Raw genomic sequence first — 9,851 nt, 5'->3', positions numbered from 1 at the left:
CGTGACTACTGTGGTGCGATCTCCATTTTATAAGCTTCCCCTTTGTGGAAACAAAATTAAAATTGGTCAAGTTTGAACCGAGATATGGAAAGCTGAAAATCTAGACTAAGCCACACTGCCAATGCTCATTGACATAATTTATGCAGTTTATTAAAATCCTTGATTACTGTGATTATAAACATGTTTTTATCAACATTTTTGGCAAATAATAAAATCAGTTATTATTTAAGACAAATTAAGTTTGTTTTGTCAGCAGCTTTGTTATGCAACATTATTATAACCATGATTTTGAAATTAGAAACCGCAATAGAAAGTATACAAACTTCCAAGGCATGGATAAATGTTCTAACATGGTCTTGCAATGTCTGTCTTGGATGGAATGAATTTTTGTTCTGGTATTACCATTTTCGCTAAGTAAATGGTAAAAAATGACCAAAAATGGACGGTAGGAGGAATAAAACCTAAATATTCCTCAGGGAAAGTGAACGGCCCTAAGACTAGTGAAGTTCCAAACTTCTATAATTATAGTTATCTGCATTATACCATTTGCTCCTTCCAATCCCCTTTTCGAAAAGCTACCAATTATCACCATGTTGCCGGAGATAATAAAGACAGTTATTTATCTGTGTTAAATATCATATCGGACTAGAAGCTTGTATTTGTGTTAAAGCAAGTGAAACATACTGATGAGGTAAATTTTGTTGACGCAACATAGGGTAACAATGTGGTAATTTTGGTAAATTTGCGGCATCTTACCTCCATCTGCCCTTGGCTGTGCAGTATTTGGAGCGTACATGGGGTTTTGGTGTAACACGTTCCCGATGTACATAGGGTTCCGAAGTAGACCGTCCGTCTTACCGGCAACAGACTCTGCAGTCGATATTATTTGGACAGAGGTTGCCCAATGTTCAGCAATGTTATTTTTGACTGGAAGTACCTTTTAACTTAAGCTGTTAAAAACTATGGATATTAATAACAAATATGCTAAAACTATATTCTAAAATAGCCCTCTGTAGCTGTATGGCTTTAACAAAGGATGACGTAAACTATGAATAAAAACAAACTCAATTATAAAGCATCGACAATGTCCTCAATAAGAAATTGTAGTGTTAAAACGATAAAAATCAACTATGTCCAAGCCATACATAAGTAATATTTTCATGATTGGAATTTGGCATGATAGATTTTTTGTTTATATATCATAGGTTGACAAGTCTATTGAAATTCTAGCTAGCTAGAAGCGCTTGGTATCTCCAATGTAAACCTGAGTGAGTTGCATCGTTTTAAAGTTGTACATAGAGGACAACATTGAGGAGCCTCTAAGAATAAAGTGTAATTTAGCATTATCTGACATATTATTAAGGTTGATAAGATGACCAAGTAAATCTGCAAGATTGCCAAAAAGTTCCGATCTCTTGTGGTTGTATAAAGGACAATGTAGCATGAAGTGCATGACAGATTCGCAACGACACCCGCATCTACAAGAGGCACTGGTAGAGAGTCCTCGGGTAAACAAACTGTGATTGAGAGCACAGGTGCCGATGCGGAGCCGAACAAGAAGGGCGCAGGTGTAACGCGGGCCACAATTGTAATGTGGGGGACAAAGGGGGCGTACTAATCTAATAAGGTGTTTCCGGAACAAGGAGTATTGTAAAGAACGAACTTCAAAACAATAGGGTATAAAAGATCTACTAAACCTATTAGTAACTTGTAACGAAAGTCGAAAGTCGTTACTATTTCTTAAATTGTACAGAGTAGTTTGAGAAATTTCAGGGGGGATTAAGTCAAAAAGATATATCCGTGTTAGGCCATTGACTATTTTATGAAATAAAAATAAGCGATGAAAATACCGTCTGCTAGAAAGAGACTCCCAACTCAGTTCTTGACAAACAGATAAGTAAGAAGAGCCTTTAAGTTTAACTGCTCCTGAGACGATAAGAGAACATTCATATTGGATTCTTTTCAACAAGAGCGGAGTCTTCAGCAGTACAGCCATGCCAGATCACATCTACATACTCAAGACAGGGACGGACAAATGATTTATAAATGGTTTCTATAACGTTGTAACTGTCACAAACGTACCTAAACTAGTGTTGGGTCCTCCCCATTCGCCATGAGAACAATCAGCAGACTGGCCAGTCCGTTGTTGTTCGTCATAATTTATATCCTGTTCATCGTAAGCAACGGCGTAGGGCTGGACGTCAAAGGTATCGTCTTCTTCATCGTTTGTTTTGCTGTCCGGTTGGTGCGCGACTGCGTACGGACGGATACAACTATCGTCTGCAGTGACGTCCTCCTCCAATTCAAATTCATTCTGATAAGAGTTTTCAGCATCCTCTAATTGCTTGGCGACAGGCTGGTCTAAGCCCCCCGCTCCTTTTTTTGAACGATCAATGCCTATGCTTGCCTCGTCGACATCCTCACTGCATTGATAGGCAGTGGCAGATACTTCTTCAACACAGGTATCCCTTAGTTGGTATTGTCCTTCGTTATTTTCGTTATAACCTTTGGCATCGTACATGTCATTTGACGACTGTTGTTCTGCCTTTTCCAGTGAATTATCAGCACGGAGTACTTGATGTTGTTTAACATCGTCAACGTGTGTGTCCGATGTACACGTTTCCGGTGACGAAGGCGTTTCTGAGTAAAAAGCCTGATTCTGGTCACTTTTCCCGATGTTTTTATCAGACGGGCAGACAGTCGGTAGCGATGGACGCTCTGTCCCGTCGTCAGTGCTGTGACCAGGTACATGGTCCTGGACAGAGTGTTCAGCCGAAGCGCCGCTAAGAGCGTCCTGTAGCGACTCTTTCACATCCCCGGGCGACGTGTCTTTTCGCTCTTCTGAGGTGGTTAAGTTCCAGTGTTGCTGTATGTCCTGTTGGTTCACAGGGCTTGTTGTAGACATAGAAGAATCGCAGATTTGAGTTGGATTTGCAACTGTATCGTCCATATCATATAACAGAGTCAATGCAGTGATGTTCATGGGCACTGACGGTATCACAAGTAACGTTGGACCTCCTAAAACCCTACGGACCGAATAAAAATCTGTTTGATTTTTGTGATTTGTTACAGGCTGCTGTGGTTTTATTGTACCCGTTTATACATAAATATGAGTGGAGACTAATTTGATCCCATTGGGTCAGTAGACAATCATCGCAATAATTTGTCGTGCCGATTAAATGCTGATTAGTCTAGTCAATAGCGGGAAACTGATGAATACGCAACAGAAGATTCTGTAATTAATTGCTATGTTCGGGGCAATCGATTGTAACTTTAATGTTTAAATAATGGATATATTGTGTACACGTCTGTAAATATTTTAGCTGGCGAATAGCACGATTGCTACTATCTGTATGCCATATGTAGATTTTGAAAAAAAAACTATGCCCAATGCCCGTTTAATTTCAATTACGTTATTTTTTTTTTACTCTACCGCTTTTTATCTGTATTTCTATATAGGGGCCTCAAATCGGCCTACAAAACTCTTTATTGAGGTCATCAAGGAAGATAACGCAAGTTCCGAAGAAAACTATGTTTCCCGTCACAGACAAACACACACATTTAGGGTAGTGAGCTCACCGTCACAAGAAAAACCTGGAGACCGCAGTTTTATCAAGAGATGGTAGGTGTCTCTCTTAACAGTTGGTAATGTAATGTATGGGAACCAATAGAAGGGCTTTTTTTCTGCAGTCTTTCAAGACATGAAAGCTTTCCGCCGTTAAGGAAGTTCGCTAGAATTCCTTCGAAGTGAATTTAGGAGTGTAGGCTTCAAGAAGCGAGAAAATGACAATGGAGAAAGCCACTGTTTGTGATGTTGTCTGACTTTGGGTTACACTTGCGTTGAAATTCTTGAATCTCCACAGAATGTCTGCATTACGGGGTTTGCCTTGATGAACTATATTAATGGCGAACCCGAAATTAGTCTGAAGTATTTTAGCCATCAGAAAAGTAATCCTGGTCAATATATCCTTCTGTACACCTTGTTTTTGATTTTGCATATGATTTCTTGTCAGAAGTTGCAACAGTCTACATAAACATGTACTGAAAGTGCACTTCGTCACCACTTAGGTTTTTTTTACTTAAATGAATAGAAGATGAAAACTTCTGTTTCGGACTTTTGTTATTTTTTTAGTAAATATAACAGTTACAATCCGGGATTGTTGATGACCAACACCATGATTAATGATGATATTCTACATGTAAGTACTATTGCCATTATACGTTGATAAAATGAATTATGAAAAGTATATTTATTGATACCACTTGATAAAAAATCCAATAAGCTTTGAAAAGAGCTATATTTATTGTTATTTATGTACTGTGTCCTCTTTGCCATCATTTATCATTGGGTGGGGAACCGGACCTGCGCTCTTGAATTTCTTGTAATTACTGTTTTTTGCCTGTCTTAAAGTTGCGATTGTTTCTTTTCTTTATTATATGTATTTATTTAGTGGTGCCGTCAACATAAGTGCTTTCCACTTGAGTGAGGCATCACCATGTCCTGTATCCTTTTTCTATGTGAATGGAAAAAAAAGAAGACTATATACATAGCAGTATGTACTAACATATACAATGTGTATTGTCTTTTATTGATTTTCTGTATACATTTGTCATGTTCACGAGAGCCCCGGGCCCATCCTTCCAGCCCTGGCTTAACCATCAGACTTAAGAGCTTTTTTTCCGCCCTGTCGCGTCATATTTTTCAAGAAAAAACTCCGAAAACCAACAAATTAGATTGGTGTGGCCTAATGTAGATAATGATACAGGTCTACATGGTGCCGAGACCAGCACGAGTGAAAACGTGCCAATAAACTACTCAAGGTAGACTAGGTGTCACAACAGTACTATGTGTAGTATTATTAATATATCCAAATGTATCAGCACTCAGTACTGATAGAATATTGTGATATTACTGGTGTCAAAATCAGTCACTACCAGCTGTCCGCCGGGGGCTACTGCCACGCCGCCAGCTCTACTGGGAACAACGCGGCGCACGTACCGCCCGTCTTCTGTAAACATGTCTACCGCCCCGCCTGACCGGACCAGCAGAACGTTTCCTGAACCGTCTGTACAGATTCCCATGACTTCGTCTGCCTCATTGTCGTCGGTTTCTGTTATACCTTCTCCGATTTCTGTCTTACCCATGACGATTACTGTCTGATCCTCGCCTATTCCTGCCTGACCCATGCCGATTTCTGTTGAACCCAGGCCAAATTCTGCCTGACCCTCATCGATGTCGTCACACCCAAAGCTGTAAAGGTACTGACTCCTGTTGTTATAGACATGGACACGTGCATCTCCCATACTGTCGGACACAAACATGTTCCCCTCCCGTCCCAGAGCGACCAACCCGGGGTACCCCGAACCTTGCTGCACCCGAAACTTGTGCTCAACAGTACCATTGAAATGCAGAAGCTTGACTTCCCCATAACCCCACCAGTACTCTGTCGCTACGACAAGATTACGAAGTGTGTCCACAGTCATGCCGGAGAAAGAATTATTGCTGAACGTTGCGCGGAGTGTTATTAGGTGACTTCCAAGTTTAGTGTATCGAACAATAAACCCTGACATTCTGTCCGCATTCCCAACTACCCACACATGTCCCGTCCCGTCGATGGAGATGTCATGGGGTTTCAATGTCTCGGAGTTTTCCCCTGACGTCACGGTGGGGAAACGGCGGAGGTAGACGCCCTTCATGCTGAAGACTTGAACCTGCCTGTTGTAGGTGTCAGCTAGGAATATTTCGTTGCAGGGCGACACGGCGACAGAGCTTACCTCGGAACAATCGGAAGATTCTTCACATTTCAGTCGAAAGACGATCGTCTTTTGTTGAAGGTCTTTGTTTTCGTTCTCTGAATTGAAAAGAACGTATTTATTTATTTACAATTGTAACTAGAAAATACAAAGTGTGCACTAGGCAGCAAGTATGCTGATAGCGTGCACACCTAACACATACCTAGACATATATGACAATAAATAGTTAGAACAAGATATATACACAGATAACATCTCTATCTAATAAATCACACCTGCAATTTTTATAATCAATTTTATAACTGTACAGCAATCAAATGTTTGTTGTGGCTCCGCTGGAAGAAGGACAGAGTCTTTTTGATTGGACAATGAACATCTGTGAGTTTTGTATTTATGTCGAAGTTATGAGCTGGAGACCCCTGGAGGAGGAGAGACGTATCAAAAGAATATTTATACTACACATTACAAATTCAAAACATTTAAATTTGAAAAATGCATTTCTTGCCATATTACATCTCGTCTGAGCAGTAAAATGTCTAATAAAACATGTAACATAATGATTGTTGTGATTTGTAAGTCACGTATATGACCGGGAAAGTTATGGTTTTAAATCACGATGTATTCATTCATGGTTATTTATAATACTCAGTGAGAGATCTTGATAAAGGCAATGCTTAGATATTATGCCTGAATCTATCTGGTAGTTTCACTGTTAACAAAGATTTTATACTGAAGCTAATTTGACCAACTAGCCAAGTGAGGTTAACCTAACGAAGAATCACCTTTGAAATCTGGTTGTGGAGGCGATGTGTAGTTTATATACTGGATTACGTAAGTTGGAGTTTTGACTTCAAAAGTTGGGTTCATCCAAGTCTGAGTATGGAAAAGAACAAAATAGTCTTCAGTAATTAATACCTACAGAAGTAAACACGTTAAATGTAATAAAAAAATTGTTCTGGCTCCAAAATATTAGTTTCCTATATCTTTAAATAGCAAAAGGTGTACTGGTGATTTGAATGTTGACTGGAATTTTAACGTAAAAGAAAACGTACCGTTTGCATGTAACTGTTCTGCTTATGTGGGACGTAGATTGAGATGATAAGAGCTGTTATGACCGCTAGCGTCGCCACGACCAAGCCTTTGGTAATGACATTCACCAGGCAAGATTGAGACACCACACAACTATGATCTGGAAAGCAGCAATAAAGAGAAAAACAGAATTCAAACATTACCATAAGGGCAACTGCATACCATTGGTCTCTATGGACATTTTATGCTGGTAATTTTTAAATAGAAATGACCAAAAATGGACGGTATGAGGAATAAATCCTAGAAGATTCCTCAGGGAAAGTGAACGGCCTAAGACTAGTGGTTCCAAACTTCTATTATGGTTATCTGCATTATATATAATTATATATATGCTTCTTCCGATCCCCTTCCAATAAGCACCATGTTGCCGGAGATAACAAAGGTAGTTATGTAGCTGTGTTAAATATTAGTTCGGACTAGAAGCTTGTATTTGTGTTAAAGCAAGTGAAACTGATGAGATAAATTTTGTTGACGCATCATAGGGTAACAATGTGGTTATTTTGGTAAATTTGTGGCATCTTACCTCCATCTGCCCTTGGCTGTGCAGCATTTGGAGCGTACATGGGGTTTTGGTGTAACACGTTCCCGATGTACATGGGGTTCCGAAGTAGACCGTCCGTCTTACCGGCAACAGACTCTGCAGTCGGCATTATTAGGACAGAGGTTCCCCAATGTTTAGCAATGCTACTTTTGACTCGAAGTACCTTTTGAATTAAGCTATTAAACACTATGAATACTCATCTGGGCAAGAACATGCAATGAAGATGCATATCATTAATAAATGATATGCTAAAACTATATTCTTAATCGCCCTCTGTAGCTATACGGGCTAATGCCTTTCACAGAGGATGAATGACGTAAACTACGAATAAAAACATACAACTCAAAAATGAAAAATCGACAATGTCCTTAACAAGAAATTGTAAAGTTAAAACGATACGTATCAACGATGTCTCAGCCATAGATAAATAATATTTTCATGATTGGAATTTGGCATGATTGATTTATTGTTTACATATTAAAGGTTGACAAGTCTATTAAAATTTCCTATAATGTTGTAACTGTCACGAACGTACCGGCTAAACTGGTGTTGGGTCCCCTCCATTCGCCATGAGAACAATCAGCAGACTGGCCAGTCGTCGGTTGCTGTTCGTCATAATTTATATCCTGTTCATCGTTAGCAACGGCGTAGGGTTGGACGTCAAACATATCGTCTTCTTCACAGTTTGTTTTGCTGTCCGGTTTGTGCGCGACTGCATACGGACGGATACAACTATCGTCTGCAGTGACTTCCTCCTCTAATTCAAATTCATTCTGATAAGAGTTTTCGGCATCCTCTAATTGCTTGGCGACAGGCTGGTCCAAGCCTTCCGCTCCTCTTTTTGAACAATCATTGTCTATGCTTGCCCCGTCTACATCTTCACTGCATTGGTAGGCACTAGATGATACTTCTTTAACACAGGTATCCCTTACCTGGTATTGTTCTACGTTATTTTCGTTATAACCTTCGGCATCGTAGATTTCAGTTGACGACTGTTGTTCTGCCTTTTCCTGTGAATTATCAGCACAGAGTGCTTGATTTTGTTTAACAGGGTCACCGTGTGTATCCGATGTACACGTTTCCGGTAACGAAGGCTTTTCAGAGTGAAAAGCTTGATTCTGGTCAGTTTTCCCGATGTTTGTATGAGACGGGCCTACAGTCGGTAGCGATGGACGCTCTGCCCCGTCGTCAGTGCTGTGACCAGGTACATGATCCTGGGCAGAGTGTTCAGCCGAAGCGCCGCTAAGAGCATCCTGTAGCGACTCTTTAACATCCCCGGGCGACGTGTCTTTCCGCTCTTCTGGAATGGTTGAGTTCAAGTGTTGAATGTCCTTTTGGTTCACAGGGCTTGATATAGACATAGAAGAATCGCAGATTTGAGTCGGATTTACAACTGTATCGTCCATATCACCCATCGTATGACGGAGTCAAAGCAGTGATGTTCATGCGCACTGACAGTATCACCAGTAACGTTGGAGCTCCTAAAACCGTACGGACCGAATAAAAATCTGTTTATGATTTTTTGTGATTTGTTACAGGCTACTATGGTTTTATTGTACTCGTTTACACATAAATATGAGTGTAGACTAATTTGATCCCATTGGGTCAGTAGACAATCATCGCAATAATTTGTTGCGCCGATTAGTCTAGTCAATAGCTGAAACTGATGAATACGCAACAGAAGATTCTGTAATGAATTGCTATGTTCGGGGCATTCGATTGTAACTTTAATGTTTAAATAATGTATATATTGTGTACACGTCTGTTTTTAGCTGGCGAATAGCACGATTGCTACTATCTGTATGCCATATGTAGATTTTGAAAAAAAACTAATGCCCAATGCCCGTTTAATTTTAATTACGTATTATTTTTACTCTACCGCTTTTAATCTGTATTTCTATATAGGGGCCTCAAATCGGCCTACAAAACTCTTTATGGAGGTCATGAAGGAAGATAACGTTCTCTTCTTCGCAAGCTCCGAATACTATGTTTCCCGTTTTTTTCACAAACACACACAATTACGGTAGTGAGCTCACCGTCACAAAAAAAACCCTGGAGACCGCAGTTTTATCAAGAGATGGTAGGTGTCTCTCTTAACAGTTGGTCATGCTCAGTAGAGTTAAGACCATTTTACGACCCCCCAGCAGTTTGGGCGTCGGCCGCCTTAGCAACACATAGATACAACCTTTGACCCTTAATTTTCCAGATTTTTCCTATTGTTTGATAATTGCCCTGACCCTGCCCAGTGTGAAAACATTGCAAGAGGGGTGCCGGTGGACCAGGTGAAGTGATACCTGGGCTGTCTGGGAACCGTGCTGGATGTGTATTATAATTAACAAAGGAATCCATATATCTAGTGTTTCTAATTTGTGTGATTCTCAGATCTCAACATTACACACTGGTCGATTGTTCTGTCAATTGTGACATTTTCATTGCAAATAGCCTAACAAGGCATAAAACCTATAAC

At 40.0% G+C, this 9,851-nt stretch overlaps 2 protein-coding genes across 2 annotated transcripts in view; both read right to left on the bottom strand.

Annotated features, from left to right (window-relative positions):
- Nucleotides 1-7,493, bottom strand: part of LOC109462254 — a 23,255-nt gene extending 15,762 nt beyond the window's left edge. The window contains exons 1-4 of the mRNA XM_019758785.1: nucleotides 7,367-7,493; nucleotides 5,226-5,852; nucleotides 4,914-5,111; nucleotides 757-870 (exon numbers count right to left, since the gene is read on the bottom strand). Coding sequence (XP_019614344.1) covers nucleotides 757-870; nucleotides 4,914-5,111; nucleotides 5,226-5,852; nucleotides 7,367-7,493 — 1,066 coding nt within the window. The remainder of the gene's footprint in view (nucleotides 1-756; nucleotides 871-4,913; nucleotides 5,112-5,225; nucleotides 5,853-7,366) is intronic.
- A 1,044-nt stretch (nucleotides 7,494-8,537) lies between these two features.
- LOC109462253 overlaps nucleotides 8,538-9,851 on the bottom strand; it is a 6,634-nt gene continuing 5,320 nt past the window's right edge. Inside the window, exon 6 of the mRNA XM_019758784.1 lies at nucleotides 8,538-8,684. Coding sequence (XP_019614343.1) covers nucleotides 8,538-8,684 — 147 coding nt within the window. The remainder of the gene's footprint in view (nucleotides 8,685-9,851) is intronic.

This window comes from Branchiostoma belcheri, unplaced genomic scaffold, assembly GCF_001625305.1.
Source record: "Branchiostoma belcheri isolate BF01 breed outbred unplaced genomic scaffold, Haploidv18h27 scaffold114, whole genome shotgun sequence".
Lineage (NCBI taxonomy): Eukaryota > Metazoa > Chordata > Leptocardii > Amphioxiformes > Branchiostomatidae > Branchiostoma > Branchiostoma belcheri.
The sequence above is the reverse complement of the archived record's forward strand: the minus strand, read 5'-3'. Positions and strand labels throughout refer to the sequence as shown.